The sequence below is a fragment of the Squalius cephalus genome, assembly GCF_949319135.1.
Source record: "Squalius cephalus genome assembly, chromosome: 8".
Lineage (NCBI taxonomy): Eukaryota > Metazoa > Chordata > Actinopteri > Cypriniformes > Leuciscidae > Squalius > Squalius cephalus.
Window position 1 is genome coordinate 30,492,195 of NC_137129.1, and position 22,469 is coordinate 30,514,663.

At 37.0% G+C, this 22,469-nt stretch overlaps 2 protein-coding genes and 1 long non-coding RNA gene across 6 annotated transcripts in view; 2 read left to right on the forward strand and 1 right to left on the reverse strand.

The window, feature by feature from the left end:
• Positions 1-485: 485 nt before the first annotated feature.
• npvf (neuropeptide VF precursor) lies at positions 486-1,972 on the forward strand. The gene is made up of 3 exons (XM_079877946.1): positions 486-631; positions 1,158-1,522; positions 1,759-1,972. Exons 1-3 carry the CDS (start codon positions 497-499, stop codon positions 1,841-1,843), a joined length of 585 nt encoding a protein of 194 aa, XP_079734072.1. The 5' UTR covers positions 486-496; the 3' UTR covers positions 1,844-1,972.
• A 4,939-nt stretch (positions 1,973-6,911) lies between these two features.
• LOC307162553 lies at positions 6,912-10,610 on the reverse strand. Its single transcript, XR_013821937.1, has 3 exons — positions 10,500-10,610; positions 8,777-8,808; positions 6,912-7,010 (listed from the first exon to the last, which is right to left on the reverse strand). It is a non-coding gene; the product is annotated as an uncharacterized lncRNA (long non-coding RNA).
• osbpl3a (oxysterol binding protein-like 3a) overlaps positions 7,553-22,469 on the forward strand; it is a 31,381-nt gene continuing 16,464 nt past the window's right edge. For 2 of the 4 annotated variants that reach the window (XM_079877933.1, XM_079877935.1), the window contains exons 1-12: positions 7,553-8,030; positions 18,347-18,478; positions 18,663-18,779; positions 18,871-18,924; positions 19,049-19,162; positions 19,273-19,401; positions 20,986-21,070; positions 21,234-21,337; positions 21,579-21,662; positions 21,765-21,918; positions 22,091-22,176; positions 22,276-22,407. In XM_079877933.1, coding sequence (XP_079734059.1) covers positions 18,362-18,478; positions 18,663-18,779; positions 18,871-18,924; positions 19,049-19,162; positions 19,273-19,401; positions 20,986-21,070; positions 21,234-21,337; positions 21,579-21,662; positions 21,765-21,918; positions 22,091-22,176; positions 22,276-22,407 — 1,176 coding nt within the window. In that variant the 5' untranslated portion in view covers positions 7,553-8,030; positions 18,347-18,361. The remainder of the gene's footprint in view (positions 8,031-18,346; positions 18,479-18,662; positions 18,780-18,870; positions 18,925-19,048; positions 19,163-19,272; positions 19,402-20,985; positions 21,071-21,233; positions 21,338-21,578; positions 21,663-21,764; positions 21,919-22,090; positions 22,177-22,275; positions 22,408-22,469) is intronic. The other 2 variants (XM_079877934.1, XM_079877936.1) reach the window with 1 other exon arrangement.

Below are 22,469 nucleotides of genomic sequence, written 5' to 3' on the forward strand. Positions count from 1 at the left end.
TAAGTCTATCTTTCAGCTATGATGATTAACATAACGAATAAACTACATTTTTAGATGATTTTCCTAAAAGAACTGGTTACTGGTCACCCCTCGCTGGCATTGACGTCATGTGCATGTCAGTGATGGCAATTAGTGAACATTCTTTGATGGAATAAAATACCAGACCATTCATGAGAGCTGCTCTGTGGCCTACAACACCTCATTCAAACATTTCCAGCATGTCAACCTCTCATTCAAGCTCATGTGTCGTGCATCTTTTACCAGATTATTCTTACTTACTCCAATCTGAATGTGGTGGTAATTGAGCTCTTGTTGAGCTGCACAATTAACTGATTTGAAGGTCATTAGTGAATGAATGTAGGTTGGTGCTTATTAAGTATGCTGAGTACATTATAAGGAATGTCTTTGTGAGTATGTTTATTTGCACATGGCAACATGTATAAAACCCCTGTGGATGTGCGTGGACTTGTAGCGTGGACCAGTGATCGATTGTAAGATGTCCTACTTCACTCTTCTCTTTTTAGCCCTCGGTATCCTGAGCAGCTTCATGCTGAGTGAGGTTTCTGCACTCAGATTGCCACTTCCATTAGACAGTGATCCTAATAGATTTACATGGGGACAGTTTCCAGAGGTAAGTGCTTTATATTTTCTATTTTTCTAATAGCAGTTTCCTTTATTTGAAATGGTAGTAATTAGTAAATAGTTTGGAATATACAATTTGCCAAATTCTGGATATAGAGCAAATGCACTGTCAAAATAGATTGCCTAGTATAGATAATAGATACATTATTTTCATTTTGATTATTATTATTATTATAATCATCATGCCTTTTTACCTGTCTTCATCATATCTAATATTATTGAATAAACCTGATTACAAGGTTGCACCAATAAACATTTTTTAATGGTCAGGGAAGGCAGAAATATTTCCTTAAGGTACCAATGCACATTTTCACTTGTTACAGTGTAAAATAATGTGAGGAATGGACCAGCTACTGTCAGCACTTTCTGAACTTATGCTTTTCCCAATTTAAATATGATTTTATAAATGCAAATACAATCGTAATAATAATTTGAAATTGACATCAGTGATACTGTGATAACTGAATCTGCTGATTTTCACCATTTCTTCTTCTTCTACATTCGCGTTGTCAAAGGAGATTCCCAGGAGTCTGAACATAGAAGACTTCGCTCTTGATGTAGCCCCAACCAGCGGTCGTGTGAGCTCTCCCACCATCCTGCGACTTCACCCCATAATGGCAAAACCAGCACACCTGCATGCCAACATGCCACTTCGCTTCGGGCGGGATGTGCAGGTGGGCACAGGTGACCATGCTCCCAAGTCCACCATCAACCTCCCTCAGCGTTTCGGCCGGTCCTGCACCATGTGTGTGCGCGCAGGGAATGCACCCTCAGCCACCCTCCCGCAAAAGTTTGGGAGGAGGAACATCTTCGCTTTAGACCCTTTTCGCGCCTTGACTCTGTACACACACACACCTGAATCACCATTTCCAAAAGAAAGGTAAAGCTTAATATTTCTCAACTGAAATATTAAACAACACCCACCAGAAGTGTAATTGGGTGTTGTTTTCTAATTATATATCTATAATTGAATAACTGTAACAAAATGAACTCTCATTTGATGTGGAAAGAATTCATTATTATTATTTTTTTACTGATTAATTTAAATGGTCATTTCTGTTCCTCTACTCCTTGGCTAAATATTTTCAAAACTACTTTATTTGATTTCTCTCGCAGGACTCAAGTCCACGACTACATGCTTGAAACAGTAGAAGACTCAGAAGAAACTGTAAAGAACACAGATTACACCGATTTAGACTAATGAAGCCCGTAAAAACAACAGCTGGTTATGAGAGATGTTATGATTGCCAGTTTTATGAATTTCCTATTCTTTTTATGTATTTGCATCTGTAATTGCCTGCTTGTAAATTGTTAAAGTAAAGCAAATTATAAGTAATTAAGTTGTGACAGCTTTAATTATAAAAAAATAAAAACATCAAAATATTGAAGCATATTGAAGCAATCCAACACCCATAAATGTATCAATGTTCCATATGTTTCTTCATAAAAAAAGACACTCAGCTTTCACCTGCAAAAGCACTCAAAGTACAATGTTAATGAGACTGACGTGTAATTAAGAGACTCATTGATTAAATGTTTCATGTTGATCCTCTTCTACAGGATGACCTGCTACAGGTTGCCAAATTATTTGCCAAACGCACTCACCTCTCACCAAGAATAATGATATAAAACACCTTTCCTCCATATAGGGGCACAAAATGGAGAAGATATATCATCCTTTTCTGCCTATAGCTTTAAGATCTTTAAGAAATTAAGTTTTTAACCAAGGGGCCCCAACAAGGGGCCACAAATTATGTGAAAAAGAGCTGGTGTTTGCAAACATCAAAATCATTCCTTGCTATGGGGGGTGATGCATTAGTAATGATTAAGATTAAGTAACGTGAGTTACGTAATCAGATTACTTTTTTTCAGAATAAAAGTAACACATTACTTTTAAATTTACAACTAAATATCTGAGTTACTTATTCAAATATGTTACTTTTCCCATTTAGGCCAGATTTACTTTTAGTATTTACTTTTTATTCCATAAAAGCACCGATGTGAGTGGAAAATTCAGCGCTTGATCTACTGACGACGCGCAAATTAAAGAACAGACACAGTCGGATAATTTCCATCATGACCAACGCAATCTACCAAGAGCAGTGCAAATTAGAGTCTGGTTTTAAGACAATTTTTTTGGGTGGGGGGTGGAGAGAGATAATGGCACAAATACCAGTAAATTGACTAGCGCAAACCTTAGTAAATCACGTTGCATTGTTCATTTAAATACTCTCCTCCCGTAAATGTTGCATCTGAAAGGGAAACTCCTACAAATAGCCTACATATGCAATAAGGTCAGCTGCAAAAATAACTGTGCCAACACCTTTTCAGTGCAATTTTTTTGTAAATCCTGACAGTAGTATTTTTAATGCCAAAAGAGGGTTTCCGCTGGTGCAAGCTGTTAGTAAATCTGGCCCTTAGCATGCATTTAGTCATCTCACTTGCACAAATACAGATTCAGTATTTCTCAAAATGAATAAGAACAGTGAAATGCAAACTCAGAATATTACGGTAACCTGCAATAATTCAATGTTAAATTACACAAATACAGGCTACTTTATGTATTTAATCTCACTTTATCAACCAATGTCTTTGCTGCTGACCTTCGATGATCCAGTTCAAACATAAATGACTTTGGTAACACTTTACAATAAGTTTCATTAGTGAACATTAGTTAATGCATTAACTTTTGGTGTGAAAGGGCCTTTATATTTACCAAAAATAAAACTTTTGTTTTGTTCTAGTTTTTGTTATTATAAAACAAACAAACATGCCCAGCCCAGGTTAGAAAAGTAACGCAAGACATTACTATATCCAGAGACAGAAAAAGTAACTAAGTTACGTAATTAGTTACTTTTTAGGGAGTAATGCAATATTGTAATGCATTACTAAGTAAGTAATTTTTCCACAACACTGTTCCTTGCTTTCAGTTTTGTTACAGGATTCATCCTGTGACAGATATTCATCACTAGTTTCACAAAACCTCATGAGGTGATGCTATTTGCTTATTTAATTACTTTACACAACACACATGCAGCAGTTGTCTTGCTCTAATGTAGTTCAAACCAAACCATCTGAATTAAATACACAATGTAACAGGCCTACATCATTTCCAAAAGCTTCCAACTGCATCAGTGAATTGCAAAACTGACATAAATAAATAAATAAATAAATAAATAAATAAATAAATAAATAGCATATTTAAATATTTTTTTCCTCTCAACCAACAGATTACAAATAGCCTACATATCTTTTGGTAAGAAGACATTGAGTAATATGGGTTCAGGTATACTAAATGTAATCTATATTTCCCCAAAATGCAAAATTATTCCTAAATAAACCACTCGGTGAGTTGCACAGTTTTGAAAACGAACGTTAAGGGTTGTTTTGTTCGTGCATGCCCGTAGCCAGCCACTCTGAAGCAGTCAAAGGCGATTCTAAACGAGTCAAAAAGTCGAGACAGGACCCATCGTCAAAATTTCATCCAAAACAAACCAGAAAAGAGACTGAAAGTGCTAAATACCGGAATTATCCTTTAATAAACCACATCCATGTGGAACATTTTAATTCACTTCACATTAAATAAAACTAAGAAACGTTATTTTAGTATTGCTTTGGTTTATTTAGGTGTTGTCTGGGAGGAAGGCACTCTTATGGAGTACTTAGAATCCAAAGAGGTACATTCCAGGGACCATGATGATGTTCGCTGGGATCCGTAGGAATCAGGGAGTTGATCTGATAACAAATTTGATGAAATTCACACCATCCATTCAAAACATGTTTTCTGTAACGCATTTTGCCAACATACATTATAAATATTTTATTAATAACAAATAATTATCATAAATTAACAGATAGTAATTAAAAGAATAAATTAATTTAAATAATGCATTTTTAATGATTTACTATCGAATCGGACCTAACACTACTCCTGTTCACCACCAGAGTTCACTGTTTCATCAGAAGTAGTTTATGTTTCCTGTAACAACTTGCCCAGTGTTTATCTAGTCCAGTGTTTCCCAACCCTGTTCCTCGAGGCACACGAAAACTACACATTTTTGAACTCTTCCTAAACAAACACCTCTGTTTCAACTCATCTCATTAGTAGAGACTCCAAAACCAGAAATATATGGGTCAGATAAGGGAGAGTCTCCCTGGGAGACACCCAAAATGTGAAGTGCTGGTGACAGGTGTGCCTCCAGGAGCAGGGTTTGGAAACACTGATCTAGTAACCTGTGGGTAGGGTAGTAACTGATTACATGTAATCTGGATTAGGTAATTAGATAAAAAAAAAAAAAAATCTAGTACTTGTAATTAGATTATATTATGTTTTAAAATACTCATAATCAGACTACAATTAATCAACTAATCCTAATATTTTTCCATGTTTTAAAAATTCCTTTCTAAAAAATCATATAATTTATATGCATTCAGAGGATCTTTTAATTTTGTGAAACTGCACACACACAGCCACTAGATGGCTGGCTAAATTACAGTACATGGAAAATTGAGAGGCCACAAAGCATTTGACACCAATAATCCTTTCACTTTTAAGGAGTGTTTTCTCAGCCATGCAACATTGCATATTGAATCAACTTCTGATGAACACATTTATTATTTTGTGAATTATCACTCAGTGAATCATTTAACCATATTGCTATGTCTATGTCTCTGTATTAGAACTGACATGCTCCCGTTTTTGGACTTTTCATTGAAAGCTTTGTACATCTATAAAACTTAAAGTTTACAACCTGAGTTTTCAATGTTTTTACTATTTTATGTAATGCAGCCATCTGATCAAATGCCACACATTTGCCTATATGTAAAGTATGTTGCTGATGCATTGTGTTTAGCATTATGTTTGTAAAATGTAACTTGTTATTTTGGGCCTTTTTTAGAGTCAAAACTGTTGCCTGATTTGGTAAAATGGGGCAGAAGGAAGATGTTTATGCTCATCTACAGTCAGTTTAATTCAATTTTAATCAGTTTAACATGAAGCAGTCATTTAAGGCAATATAAACACTAGTGTGCCTATTTTACCATGTGTCTTCCTTTGTTTTCACGTGTCAACCACTTAAAGGAGAACTCCGGTCAATTTTAACATTGAGCTCATTTTTTTGTACATTTGGAGTGCTGTCAATACAGAGAACAACGACAAAAATCGGTGTTGCCTACACCGAGTTATTCTATTTTTAAAATTTGCACCCTGTTGACTTCAATGGGGCAAGTACTAAACCTGCTTTTAGACTCTTAACATCCTTGATGTGTCATTACAAGTGCACAGAAAATGTGAGTGATTCCTTCTGAGTGAACACGAGTGAATCTGACTGCAGTAGATGTGAAAGAAATGTATAAAAATGATGTTATTTAAGCCAGCGCAAATACCTTTGTTTACATCCTGTTTTTCGGTTGAAGTCCAAAGTAGTTGATTGCCGAGTTCACGCGCGTGATCATAGGTATTAAACCTATGCGTGTGAACTCTGCAATCGACTACTTTGGACTTCAACCGAAAAACAGGATGTAAACAAAGGTATTTGCGCTGGCTTAAATAACATCATTTTTATACATTTCTTTCACATCTACTGCAATCAGACTCACTCGTGTTCACTCAGAAGGAATCACTCACATTTTCTGTGCACTTGTAATGACACATCAAGGATGTTAAGAGGCTAAAAGCAGGTTTAGTACTTGCCCCATTGAAGTCAACAGGGTGCAAATTTTAAAAATAGAATAACTCGGTGTAGGCAACACCGATTTTTGTCGTTGTTCTCTGTATTGACAGCACTCCAAATGTACAAAAAAATGAGCTCAATGTTAAAATTGACCGGAGTTCTCCTTTAATAAAAACATAAATCAGAGAATGAATGCTGAATAGTGGATCTTTTAAAGGGAATAATTTCAAATTTGCCAAAATACTATCCCTCTAAATAAAGCTGTGTTTCTGAGCAGTTTGTCAATAATGATTTCACTTTCCAATGGAATTGTCTTAACTTCTACAATGGCATAATGACTAATTTTACTAGTATAGACAATTATAAGTAAAAGGTGGCAAATAAGAAATGTAACCAGAGAAAGCATCTATTGTGTCATATTTTCCGTGTGCTGTTCTTGTTGCCCACTGTCATGGGAAAGCACTATAGTTTCAGCGCTTGCAGACTTTTCCCAGAGCTGACTGTTTGACGTCACTCACACTTCACTGTTTAAAGTTCTGCACTCTGGTGGTATGTGTGAATGTGTTTATGTGTCTCTCTTCTAAAACATACCTGAGGCAAGTTCAGTGGTTTGGTGAATTCCAGTGTAGGGAGGATTCCCTCTCTAGCGTAGATGGGTGTTGGCAATGAACTAAAACCTATGTTGTTAAGGCAACCCTGGGATGACATGCAAAGGAGCAGATTTGTCTAGGAAGATGGATTCCCTCTTTCATACATTATAGCCTAACTTATGTTACCCTAATAATATAGAGATCATGTGGTTATTCTCCAGGTTAGTGGATAGATAGATAGATAGATAGATAGATAGATAGATAGATAGATAGATAGATAGATAGATAGATAGATAGATAGATAGATAGATAGATAGATTATTAAAGAGCTCTCTAATTCAATTGTTAGTCATAATTGGATTAGAGAGTTCTAATTGTAATAGTTACGGGTAAGAATTGAATTGTAGAGCTCTCTAATTAAAAATGAATGGAAGTCAATAGAGACGACTAGTAAAAATTAAATAGTAGATATCTGTAATTGTGTTAGAGAGCTCTCTCGTTGTAATTGTTAATAGCCATGAATCGAATTAGAGAGCTCTCTAATTTAATTTTTAGTAAGTAAAAATGAAATTATGACTAGTAACGCTGGGAACATTTTAAGCTAAAACGGCTTGCCATACAGGAAGGCAGCTTTACCTGGGCGTAGGTAGGCTACATGAATTACGTAATGGTCTCTGTTGCGTTTTGAAATGCAGTCTCTGGATAGGACGACATGCTAACTCTTCGGTGGATTTTCATTTGCTTCCTAAACGTCAATTACCATGATGTCCCACCCCCTCTTCCTCGCCTCACCGCGGAACTCAAAATACAGCTCGAGGACGAGGTTCAAACCTGAGCTGGAAACAGTAAACTTAAAACTTGTGGTCGCCTCCACCTTCCCAGAAGTTCCCCTTCACTCTCGGATTACAGCGGTGCGCCACGGACATTTCGCTCGCGATACTCTTCTCAGAAGCGAAGTTGCCTAGGATCTGATTTCGGCAGGTGGAACAACAGTGATGGTGAACCCGGTGTCAGCCACTTGGTCCAAAGTATAAATGTGCTGATAAGGCGATTTTATAAGTGGACCGTCGGTGACACGACGACAGAGCCGCCGCGCCACGCTGTCACTCTCTACCTGGCGACTGTGGTAGGCACTGAGTTTGTGTTCATTTTACACAGGGAGACATTTTATATATTTAAATGATAAAATAAATCCTAGCTTGTTGTAAGAGAAGTATTGTAATCGATTCATAGCCACTTTCACCTTCTGCTAAACCTCCCTTTGACATTCCAAGAATGTACACATCCAAAACATAAATGTAAGTGTGTTTTGTTTACTCAGCCTCGATAGCCAATCAACGTTTGTTTTAGTGCCTTTCGCTTTGGAAACCCTAAAAACTTCCTGTCCTCATCATGGATAGACTGACTCATCGATGAGCCTAATTTCACACAGTGTTTCCTTTACTAAATCTTTTTCTCTTACTGTTTAAGGCACCTCAAGCTTTTTAGATTGCGTTGAGAGGTTGTAGATTTTTGAAGTCCTCGGTCACAATTCACTTTCATTTGTATGGAGTCGTCGTCGTCGTTTACACTGTGAATGATCAGTCGTAGGCACATTGCGTTGCTGTGGCAACAAAAAAAAAAATGAACCCGCGTTGCTTACGACGGCGCCATGAATGCAAATATTGTGTGCAATACATCCTTTTATTCACATTTCATGTAGTTTTGTTGTTGTTTATTTATTATTAGAGAACTGGGGACATCGTCAAATGTGGCTCCCCATCATTACATTAAAATGACTTTATTGTAGTGTGGGACAACAATTTTGCTAAGTTCAATTTTAGGTAACTTAGTTTAATAAGTTTTAGTTTCAATAGTTAGGTAGTTACTTACCATTATGTTGTTTCTGTATGGTTTTCTTTCTTCTGTGAAGGCAAAAGGAGATGTTAGGCAGAATGTAAGGGACTGACAGCTTCAGTCACACACTTCATTTTCATTGCATTTCTTTTTTTCTTCATTCATGACAGTGAAAGATTCCTGAGCTGCCTAACACAGGTTGTGCCATAAAAAATATTGTGTTGCATTCTCCTTTGACACCTCATTTTATGTAGTTTTTCTTTATTTGTCAGACAAGGAGGGAAATTGTCATATTGTCGTCACAATCACTGTGGTTTAGTGGAACTTTCATGGTGGTTTTAAGTGGTTTGAAATTACTTGTGTGGCATATGAGCTGTTTTTTCCCAAATGTACTCATCTCATGCATAATCTTGTGCTAAAACAAACTGGTGTATTTTACAGACACAATACCTTTTATAATATAAAACATGTCTGTAGCCTTCTTTCCGAGTTGAACGTTGTAGATATCAAGTGGCATTCGGGGAAGTGAAGGAGACTCAAAATAAAGATAGTCAAATTGGCTCTTCATTGTTGGCCTTGACACAATATGATGCGTGATTGGGCTGTGCGATTAATCGTAATTGATTTTTGACTTTGGCTTCTAAGGATTATGAAAACAAGATAATCGAGGTAAAATTATTATTGTGCTACTGCCGCATTCCTTCACAGCGGTGCGCTTTCGTTCCTCCCTAAAAACCCCAACTTAACATCCAAATCAGCCAAATAAGTGAGTGTTGTAAAATGAAGTCTACTGTTGCTAAACTGTGGGACGTGTTTGATATTAAATAGTGTTATTAAAATACGCATTAAGCCGCAAAAGAATAACTGTTCCTCAGGCGGCTTTCTGTGTGCGCGCTCCGAGTCGGTGCCAAATGTGGATATCAAATGGGCTTCGGACACGCACATGCTTACACACGAAAATTGTCAAAATGCCTTTTTGGAGATTATTCATGTAAACACAGTGGGTTATGTCTTAAGTAAATGTACAAAGTTGAGGAAGAGAACACGCGTGCAACAGTATTTTTGATCCGTGCATTAGCTCTTAAAGGTATAGGGAAGGCAATTTTTTTTATAAACATTTTGTTATACTGGTTGAAACTGTCTTCACATCCTGATAGCAATCAATAATAGAAGTGGTTTAAAAATATAAAAAAGTACATTGGCTATATCCTCTGTAGAAGTCTCTGGACCAAAAAAAAAAGGCCACTCTTCCTCTGGAACTAGACTCGTGTACGGCCGTTAACCGGAAGCCAGTGGTTATAGTTTATAAAGTTAAAAAATATGGATATTTTTCTTACAAAAATGCATCGCTTCACTTCAGAAGGCCTTTTTTAATAACCCCTGAGCCATATGGATTACTTTTATGATGGATTGATGTGCTTTTTGGAGCTACTACTCACACCCATTATAAAGAAAATATCCTGGAAGAGCCAGGATAATTTTTAATATAACTCTGACTGTGTTCTGCTGAAAGAAGAAAGTCATACACCTAGGATGGCTTGAGGGTGAATAAATTATGGGATAATTTAAAATTTAATTAGGCAATCTGTAAACTTCGCTTGATGAAGGTGGTATTATCCAGAGGTAGCACCACAATAACCTTCAAATGCACCACAAGATTGAGGCTGCCATGCTTATTTGTTTTGTTAATAAAAGTTCTATGTTTGTCATTGTACTGTTTTGTTGATGTGTTTTTCATTAAGAATAATAATGAGCCCACCATTCAAGCATCCTGAAAGTATTCACAGCGCTTCACTTTTTCCACATTTGTTATGTTAGAGCCTTATTCCAAAATGGATTAAATTCATTATTTTCCTCAAAATTCTTCAAACAATAGCCCATGATGACAAAGTTTGTTTGAAATCTTTGCAAATGTATTAAAAATAAAAAACGAAAAATTTACAGCCTTTGCCATGACACTCAAAATTGAGCTCAGGTGCATCTTGTTTCCACTGATCATCCCTGAGATGTTTCTACAACTTGATTGGAGTCCACCTGTGTGAAATTCAGTTGATTGGACATGATTTGGAAAGGCACACACCTGTCTATATAAGGTCCTAAAGTTAACAGTGCATGTCAGAGCACAAGCCAAGCCATGAAGTCCAAGGAATTGTCTGTAGAGCTACGAGACAGGATTGTATCGAGGCACATCTGGGGAAGGGTACAGAAAAATTTCTGCAGCATTGAAGGTCCCAATGAACAGATCATCCATAAATGGAAAAAGATTGGAACCACCAGGACTCTTCCTAAAGCTGGCCTCCCGGCCAAGCTGAGCAATTGGGGGAGAAGGGCCTTAGTCAGGGAGGTGACCAAGTACCCAATGGTCACTCTGACAGAGCTCCAGCGTTTCTCTGGAGAGAGGAGAACCTTCCAGAAGAACAACCATCTCTGCAGCACTCCACCAATCAGGCCTGTATGAGTGCCAGATGGAAGCCACTCCTCAGTAAAAGACACATGACAGCCTGCCTGGAATTTGCCAAAAGGCACCTGAAGGACTCTCAGACATTGAGAAACAAAATTCTCTGGTCTGATGAAACAAAGATTGAACTCTTTGGCCTGAATGGCAAGCGTCATGTCCGGAGGAAATCAGGCACTGCTCATCACCTGGCCAATACCAGCCATCCCTTCATTGAAGCATGGTGGTGGCAGCATCATGCTGTGGGGACGTTTTTCAGTGGCAGGAACTGGGGAGACTAATCAGGATCGAGGGAAAGATGAATGCAGCAATGTACAGAGACATCATTGATGAAAACCTGCTCCAGAGCGCTCTGGACCTCAGACTGGGGCAACAGTTCATCTTCCAACAGGACAACGACCCTAAGCACACAGCCAAGATAACGAAGGAGTGGCTACGGGACAACTCTGTGAATGTCCTTGAGTTGGCCCAGCTAGAGCCCAGAATTGAACCAGATTGAACATCTCTGGAGAGATCTGAAAATGGCTGTGCACCGACGCTCCCCATCCAACCTGATGGAGCTTGAGAGGTTCTGCAAAGAATAGGAGAAACTACCCAAAAATAGGTGTGCCAAGCTTGTAGCATCATGCTCAAAGACTTGAGGCTGTAAGTTGTGCCAAATGTGCTTCAACAAAGGCTGTGAATACTCATGTACATGTTTTTTTTGTTACATGTACAGAACAAACTTCTTTCACGTTGTCATTATGGGGTATTGCTTGTAGAATTCTGAAGAAAATAATGAATTGAATCCATTTTGGAATAAGGTTGTAACATAACAAAATGTGGGAAAAGTAAAGCGCTGTGAATACTTTCTGGATGCACTGTGTGAATCCTGTTAGTACATATTCCTGCAAAACTTAAAACATTGTTTATTTAATTTGTATTTTTGCTCTATTGTATTTATTTGTCCGTTTTGTTTGCAATTATTTTCTCTTTGTTCTTATTGTATTGCTGACTGTTTACTTGACTTATGTAATTATTTTGTGGACTTTTATTTTCTTCACATTAGTTAACCTAGTATCAGTTAATTCGATAATTGTGTCAATAGTGAAATTTCGCTGTTATTTAAAATGACTCGTATTGTAAAATAAGACTTAGATCATATAGTCCACAAATGATCGTTAAATAATGATTTCAATATTGACCAAAAAAAAATTTTTTGGCCATAATGGAGCAGCCCTAATTCAAGAGTAGTCCGCTATCTTACCAATATACTTCATTTGGTGAGCTTTCATTGCCCCTGTGAGATCATGCTTACTCAATCATGAGACTGAAGCATCTTTCAAACACCTCAAAGCCAAGGGTTGTGTTGGTTTTCCGCTTGACATCGCTTACTTGGTTTGTTAACTGCACTTTTCATTGGACCCTCACCCACAATAAATTGCTCATTCATTAAGTCAAACAACCTTTACTCCTTTTATTCTATCCTCAGATGATTCTGTATTTGTCATAACTGTATTTCGATATGCTTCTGTGCCCTTGTTCCCACAGCCCACACCCTACAGCCTATTTACTGCAATGACTATTTTATGTGGTGTTTATGATTGACATGTATTATACAGGGCCAGTCCTCATATTCTGTGCGTCTTTGTGTTTTCACATACCATAAATGTCAGTATAGATTAGACAATGTCAGTTTCCACTGGTTTTTGTTGTTTGGCATTACAACTAACGCTGATCATACTGTGTTGGCGTTCTTTGTTTACATCATAGGTTACTCACCCGCATGAGACAAGGCAACCTGTGCTCAATGTCAAACAGTGTACCACTCTACCACAGGGATCAGGGATGTCAGGATGTTCGCTAACAGTATATTGCTACTCACATATTTCAAACTTTTTTTTTTTTTTTTACCACAAAGTGAAGAACAAAAAATAACTTTGCTGTGAGTATTACAGGGCCATAAAATTAAGTTCTGGCTCAGAAATCTGATTTATATAAGTTTGGGGCCCATAAGAATTTTTTTTTTTTTTTTTTTTAGAAATTTCAACTTTTATTATACAAAGATGCATTAAAGTGATCAAAAGTGACAGTAAAGACTTTTTATTTCAAATAAATTCTGCTTATTTGAACGTTCTATTCATGAAAGAATCCTGAGAAAAAAATGAATCACAGTTTCCGCAAACATATAAGCAGCACAAATATTTAACACATTGATAATAATAAGAGCACAGCATCAGCATATAAGAATTTCTTTGTATGCACCTCTCTTTATTATTTTCTAAAATGAATGAAGTATTCAATACAAAATTTAAATAAAGAATAAAATGTAACCAAAGAGCACATCCCCTCTCTCCCCCTACCCAAGAGCCATACTTACACCCATATGCAATGGAATTAAAGTGATTTCTGAAGGATCATGTGACACTGATGACTGGAGTAATGGCTGCTGGAAATTCAGCTTTGCCATCACATGAATAAATTACATATTAAAAATATACTACTATTATATTAAAATGTTATTTTCAGTTGTGATATTTCACAATATTGCCATTTTACTGTATTTTGATAAAATAAATGCAGTCTTGGTGAGCATAAGAGTATGTATATATATATATATATATATATATATATATATATATATAATATGTATATGTGTGTGTGTGTGTGTGTATATATATATATATATATATATATATATATATATAATATGTATATATATATATATATATATATGTATATGTGCGCGCCGTTATCTAAAGGCTTAATCTAGTTACTATTTAGTAGTTAGATATTTGATCATTATTAGGATCAATAAATGTAATTATAATTTCAACAAAAATTAGGTGTTTTTATCATACTTTTTGTTATCGTTTTTTTAATATAAAACATTATAACGTTCAAGGCTGTGTGGTACAGTGATATTTTTTTACCCCAGTTTGCGTCATCGCTAACTTCCTTATCGCTGTATTATGTGTGCTGTGACTGTCTTTTGAATCTTCTGTCAGCATAATAATAGGAAAGAAAAGGGTTAAAGGAAAGCCCTGACTTTCCGTATTTGCAAATCTTCTCGACAAGGGAACCTATTTTGTGAAAGTTTCCTTTCATAAATATTGATTTTTATGAGATTAGCCAAATTAAAAAAATCATAAGCATGTGTTTTAGCAACACCTTATGCATGATTGATTAGCTGAAATGTAAATAACATTTGCAGGGCAGTTCATGCTGAAATGTTTGTAGTGTGTACAAACGCGGAGATGCAAAACCACAGGAATTCATTTTTTCATAAACACCAACATGTATTCGGATGCGCACGCATTCTTGTCTACATGCATGCCTCAGTCTAGGTTTAGACAAGTCTGACTCTGCCATCTAAACAAAAATCAGACTGTGAGTTTGGAAACTCTAACTAGAGTTACTGGTATTTACACCCAGATTCTCAAACATGCATACATACATTTTAAATAAAATAAAAGACACAAGCAAGTGACCCAGTCGAATGCTCGGGAAATAGCAACATATTTATCCCAAGGCAAGAGAGGCTCAGTAACAGAAGAGGAGATTTTGTGTGTGTGTGTGTGTGTGTGTGTGTGTGTGTGTGTGTGTGTGTGTGTGTGTGTGTGTCTATTTACCACAAATTTGCCCAGGTGACTCAAATGTTCTGAGCATTAGTAGTCTGTGTTGTTGTCGCTCTCTGTCTATTTCTCCTATCCATGTGCTCCCTCATTGATGCTTTAACAGTGTATGTATTGTAAACATTCCATACATGTTGTTGGTGTGTGTCGCTGGGTGTGGACGTATATAAAGTAATTTTTAGTGTGTGGTCACTCTGAAGAAGTTTGACAGTTGACGTTTTGTTTGTGTTTGATAAGTGTGTAAATGTGAGTGGGACAGACTGTTTATAAAAACCCTTGACTTATATGAAATATATGCTTAGCCATTTTTATGTATACTATGTATAGTTCACTTAAAAATGAAAATTCTGTCATCATTTACTCTCCCTCAAGTTATTTCAAACCTGTATGAATTTCTTTCTTCTGCTGAACACAAAAAAAAGATATTTTGAAGAATGTCGTTAACCAAACAATTGAATTGGTCCATCAACTGTGTGGTTACTGACATTCTTCAAAATATCTTCCTTTGTGTTCAGCAGAAGAAAGAAATTCATACAGGTTTGAAACAACTTGAGGGAGAGTAAACGATGACAGAATTTTAATTTTTAAAGTGAACTATTCCTTTAACTTTACATCAAAGATACATGGGTATGAGCTTCGAAACTATGCAAGTACCTAACTATGTTTGGCCTTAATAACTTGATGCACAAAGTTTCATCAAAATATATATGTAATTACATCAATATATATATAGGGGTCAATGACGTATAAGGATTTTCAACAGGCCAATTTTAAAGGAGAACTTGGTAACTTTTTTAACTTAATAAACCTGTCTAGAATTCATTTGGATGGTTAAACAACCTGTTCTGGTGATATTGGTGACTTTCCCCGCTCCCCCCAGCGTTCCCAGGCGGAAAACCAACCTTGAACCTTGCAACTTGGGGACTACCGTCCCGGCAAAATAGAAATTGGAAGTCTCGTGAGAAGCGAGAACGAGAATGAGCGCGAAACACGAATTGCTTTACGGCAATTCGACATAAACACACACGCATGTATTATTATTTTTTTACAGTCTATGTGTATTACCAGATTACCCACCTCGGTAGACATAGCTCCACACGATACAGTTGGCTTGCTCCGATCATAACAAACGCACATGAGCAGTGGTAGAGAGGGGGAGGAGGCCACCGCAAGTGAGTTTTTTACGACCGTGTTGTGAAATATACGCCCCCCCACAGCTGTAGGGGGAGCTCGTGAGGAAAACATGCGACAACAAAAGGAAAAATCAGCGAAGAAGTGACTAGAGTTCGCTAGAGTTGCCGAGTTCTCCTTTAAAATAATTAAATTAACAATATATATTATTGCAATTGTTCAATCATTAAGAATGTTGTGTACATATAAATTCAAATAAAAAATTTAAGTGATTTTAGTGTTTTAAAATTGGCCTGTTGAAAATCCTTATACGTCATTGACCAGTATATATATATAGTGTGTGTGTGTGTGTGTGTATGAGCATTAAAACTGTATGTTCTTTTTAGTCCTGAACTTTTAAGTCCTCTGCTGTCACACTTATACGTCTGATTTGTTAAACCTGCTCAGTCAGGGTGGATGAATGAATCACCTGACCGCTCCATAAATCTAAAAACTCTTCCATAAAAATGTTGCTCACTAGATTTTTAGAAGGTTTGGCTATTGATTGAAAGCCTCTCGTTCTGTTGTTGGAGAAACCATGATGCAACACCTCATATTTTTTGCATCATGCAAACAAAACACACGTTTCAGAATGTTTTCAACTTATTTTCAAAAGGTCACATGGTGTCATGAAAAATTGCGACACTGCTGATGTAGATGAGCAATGTAGTAGTTTTGTATCATACCCGTGTGTGTCCGTGTGCTCATGGTCCACTGAAACAAGAAAGGATGGGGCACGAGAACAGTGTGTCCCTGTGGACTCAAAACAATGATACACACACACACTCTCTTGGCTCAGGAGTAAATAAAAAATAACCTGATAAATATCTATTTTCAGCTATATATTTTCATGTTTATGACCCATTTACATGTTTCTGACATTAAATAATTGGCTTTTACAAAGCAAAATAATGATTAAAATATTATATTGATGACAAGTTAAATGTATTCGTAGAGATCTGGAAGCCTGTATTATATTGCCTGCTTGGGAATATGACCATGTCATACTGTTTTTATGCATTGTGTTGTCTTTTATTATTTTTTGTCTTTGCTGTAACCGCTGTGATCTCTTAAAGGGATAGTTCACTTTGAAATTAAATTTTGGTATGTTTTAGCTTACCTGAAGGGCATCCAAGATGTAGGTGTCTTTTTTTCCGCAATAGTTTCAATTTTGATATTTTTAGGTCAAACCGTTCTTGTCTGTCAGTCATATCATGCAGGTCTGTGGTCACGGTCTCAAAGAGCATGCACAGAGTCCAAATTAAACAATTCCCCATCGTCCAAATTAAACAATTCCCCATCGTAAGTACACATTGATGGCCTAAGACACGAAACGAGCGGTTTGTGTGAGAAAACGAACAGTATTTATATCGTTTTTACCTCTTATACACAGCCACGTCCAAGTGATCTGAGGGCGCGCGCGCATCCTGGTGTGTGACGTGTGCGCAGACTGGTGCATAGAAATATACACTAGATGTCGCCTTAAAGACATTCGTTCCAATGAACTGCCGTAGACAAGGCGACATCTAGTGTATATTTCTATGCACCAGTCTGCGCACACGTCACACAGCAGGAAGCGCCCGCGCCCTCAGATCACTTGGACGTGGCTGTGTTATAAGAGGTAAAAACGATATAAATACTGTTCGTTTTCTCACACAAACCGCTCGTTTCGTGTCTTAGGCCATCAATGTGTACTTACGATGGGGAATTGTTTAATTTGGACGATGGGGAATTGTTTAATTTGGACTCTGTGCATGCTCTTTGAGACAGTGACCACAGACCTGCATGAAATGACTGACAGACAAGAACGGTTTGATCTAAAAATATCAAAATTGAAACTACTGCGGAAAAAAAGACACCTACATCTTGGATGCCCTTCAGGTAAGCTAAAACATACCAAAATTTAATTTCAAAGTGAACTATCCCTTTAAATTTTTCTTTATTAGGGACATTTGTTGTTGACATTTCTTACATAATTTTTTTGTTTCTACTTATTTCTGTATATTTTAATGTTTTTTTTTTTTTTTTTTTTTAAGTATGTTGACGTTGTATTTTGTTTTGTTTTAAGTTGAATTTGTATGTTTTTCCTACCAACTATTAGATTAATATTAGGTACACAAAAGGAGGATAAAGCAAATATTACTGGCCATAACTTAGTGTAGGTATGAAATATTCGGAAATTCCACCTATGGCAATATGACTATTACTTTCTTTTACATCCTCACAGATTTTTTTTTCTTTTGGTTGTCATTTCCTCCTTTGCCTCACTCACTTGTTCTTTTCTGTGACTCTGTTGCCCTCTGCTGGTCACATGATGTAACTTGTGTACAATTGTTTGTTGAGTGTTTACTGTTTTTGTGTCCACAGTAAATTAATTACAAGATGAGTTCAGACGAGCAAATTTCACCACTGTCTCCCAAGACATCACCCGCCACATCAAGCATGACACCATTTACACAACGGAAAGAGAGTAACTCCTCATCAGAAGACAACAGACAGGCAAGACAAATGGCTTCAGATCTTCATTGAGACCTTAATTGATGTTTGCTAAAACATCTAGTGTGCAAATAATACAATGTCTTTTGAGGCATCTGGTATTGGGGTATTGTAATTTTGTTCTTTCTCCCCAGAGCTTTTTAAAATGTACACCTCTTTCTTTCTGTCTCATTTTCTTATTCTTTAGGAGAGCTGGGAGGTAGTTGAAGATTTGAAGGGATTGACAGAAAATATTCAGAAGCCTGAGAAGCAGGAAGGTTTGCTGTTGAAAAAGAGGAAGTGGCCAATGAAAGGCTGGCATAAGGTGATCATGTGATTTTGTAATTAAATATAATGACATTTAAATACATGTATCTTTCATCTAAGGGTGCTAATTATTATATATTTTTTCACAGAGATATTTCCTGCTCGAAAGGGGCATCCTTACATATGCCAAGACTGGGACTGATGTGAGTGTAAAAACAGTCTCATCCACATACTACACACACATTCTTCAAGGCTCATGTGGAGTAAGATTACTTAAAACCTGTCAGAGATGCTCTTTCATCCCTTACTGTGTGATTGATTCCTCAGCTAAAGAAGGGGAGGTTACGAGGTCGCATTGATATTGGTCTCTCTGTCATGGCCATGAAGAAGAAGTCAATGTGCATCGACTTGGACACAGAGGACAGTATCTATCACCTCAAGGTACTGGCAACACAAACAACACACACCTACATATGCTGGGCAAACAATAGTTATTTATCCTCATTTTATCAATGCACATTCATTAGCTGTATTTGCTTTTACGTTCACAGGCAAAGACTAGGGATCTGTTTGAAAAGTGGGTGACGCAACTACGTCTTCATCGAATGTTCCGTCAGAACGAGATAGCCATGGAGCCTCCCGAGCGACACCTGCAATCTGACCCCGTCTCCAACAGACGAGTATTTACCCTTCTTACACAATAATCATTCACAGTGTGGTATAAAATTCAGCCTTCAGACACATCAACAGGATAAGAAACTGTAAACTGTTAGAAAAGTCACCATAATAATGAGATTCACTGATGAAATTTAGTTTGAAACTCACAATTGTTGATTATTTATGGAATGAAAGAAGTAATGGCTGATAATTCTACTCTTCTGGCTTTTTAAAACCGCATTAATAGTTTTACATCTAGAATTTTATATGATTTGTTAAATCCGGAATCAAAACATCTGGATGTACAGTAGAAAAAGAGTTTGAGTTTGAAGGAAAAAGCCTGAATTTTCTTTCAAAATCAATCTAATATTACTAATGCAATAAAAAAAAAGATTCTAGTGGTTTCACACTTAATTCTTCACCTTAATTCTTAGTCTCCATTTTACAGAGCTGCAAACTACCTAGAGTCTACCCTGGGTGAAACAAGTGGGCCGAGACCCCTGAAAAGATGGGTCTCGTTCCGCTTTCAAACAAACTCTGGTGCAGTTTGACTGAAATATGAACGCAACACAGACCAAAGACATGTTGTCACAAGATTCAACCCTAAAAAGAGCAAAATGCTAAATCATACCTGTTTTTTCTCGTCATAGTCACGATGTTGCCCGTCACAGTTCGGTACAGGCATCAGAACCGTGTCTCCTCACAGCAGATCTTACTTTGTGTGTGTGATGGAGGGATTCCTGCCACTGTTTTGACTCCTTAACACATTTTATAAGCACTTCACGAGTTGTCAGCTCCATCATATACCATCATATGTACGTATATACAGCGAGCGCATTTAGCCCAGCACACAGCAATGTTTTAGATGTTCGACAAGTTCCATCGCAAAATATACATCATAAAAGCCATTTTTTATTTGTTTTGTATCTTTAGGTTCAGTGTTAAAAACACTAAGCTAACCAGGACTGAATGTATCAATGTCTTTTTTGGTCTGGACCAAAAGAACTAAGAACCAAACTACAAGTGTGAACACACCCTTAATAGAAGTCACAGACTGATTTAAAACAAAAAAAAGTTTCATCGACAGACAGGTTGAGAGTGACTCTTGAGGCGATTGGGTCATGGTGTGAGCTGCTACTAACAATGAGCAGGACGGACCTTTTAGGGTAGGAGATTATGACCTTAAAATGAACTTCTAAAACGTACTGCCAGATTCTGGAAGATAAATTCTTCAAACAGCGGTACAAGAGGAAGTGGGGCTGGTCCTTCAAGAGTCACTCGCAACCTGTCTGTCTATAAAGCCTTTTTTTTTTAAATCCGTCTTCACGTGTTTCACAACACTTCGGCTTGTGATCTTTATTAGGTTAGGATCAAGTTTCATGATTCTTTACCTTAGCGCAGTCACTGAGAAGCCGACACCTTGTACTTCTGGAGACTCCAGGTAGGTTTCAATTCTAGAAAATGGTGGCACTGGAGACTAAACGGTTCCTAATATATATCTTACAGATCCCAAATTTTTTGAAGTCTTTCCAATAATTTTCAAGTGGCACAGAAAGGCAGTATACACCAATGTGACATTTTGTCTTTTTTTTTTTCCTTGTTCCCAGCGTTCATTTCATTCCAAGCAGCCTTTAGCCCTTTTGAAGAACAGCTGGCTCCAAAACTCACAAGACATGGAGAAGTGCTGCAAAGGTACCTGCAAAAACCTGAACTGACACATCATTCTGAAGTATTAATCATGGCCAAAATACTGTTCACCTCTCAGATAATACACAGAGAACATTTAAAAAAGCAGGATGGCTTTACTGACCCATCACTAAGATAATGAAATGCTAAATGGTCATCTTTTTGTTAGATCTGTCGGAGTGTGATTCATCGTTGCTGGAATTAAATCTTCTTCTGAAAAATATGGAAGTTCTTCACCGAGCGTTCTCGGCACCTGCCATTAACTTTCTGCAGGTAGTGCCTTTTGCATTATTGTATGTAATGATTAAAAGATCATCAATATGTGTTTAAGTTTGGTGCATGTGATGATAAATTAATTTGGGGACATCCAGATACCTCCTAAACTCTTCATATATTGTACATTACTGTTTCAAAGTTTGGGGTCAGCACGATTTGTTAATGTTTTTGCAGTTTCCAGTGCTCATTGTGTCCTTTTTTTTGACAAAACATTAAATGTCTGTGTGTGTGACCCCAGACTGAAGGCTCCAAAAAAGAGAAACGAGGACACAAAAAATGGAGATCAAAGAATTCTAGCAAGGAAAATAAAAGCACACTACAGGTAAGATTTAGATTTAGGCTCTAAATATAATTCCAATTTACACATACTGTACTAGACACTGCATCACATACTATCTGTCATTCACTATCTGTCATTTTCTAGCAGAATCCTGACACTTCATCTTCCCGTCTGCACGTATCTCATCCAAACTTGGTATATTCAGAGCCTGTTTCACCAGACTCATGCCTGGAAAGTCCAGACTCGCCCACGGAAGCCTCTCGGATGCAGGAGGAGTTCTTTCGACTCGCTGGCACTAGTGAGTTTGAATGTTCACATGTGTTTTTGCAGGGATATTTATATTAAAACTTATGATATATATTAATATATAATCATTAATATTCTATTAATAATTAAAATCATAGTTTCTGATATTACAAGAACCATATGATGAAATGACACATATTCTTCCCCTTTCTTTCTTCTACCAGTTAATTCCACTCTTAGGTCAGCGTACACTTCCCTTTGCTCAGAAAGAGACAGAGTCAGGAACACATTAGATTGTATCAGTGAGAAGGTATACAAGCAACAAATTTATGTCATCTGTTTTTAAGTGTTTATATTTTCTATTATTATTGGGCAAAATCAAGCCAATTTTATCTTCTTATTCAATCAGGATGTCCTTGATGGGTCACGCCCTCTGCTGCAGCAAGTGTCCAGTGAGAGTCGAGGGTCAATCCCAGAGTCCTTATCAGAGTTCTTTGACGCTAAAGAGTATCTGCTGTCTGGCAGCTCATCTGAGAATGAGGTCAGAAAGGTCAAGTGGTCATATTTGCGTGAATCATCTGTCAGTGAATTGAATTTTATGAA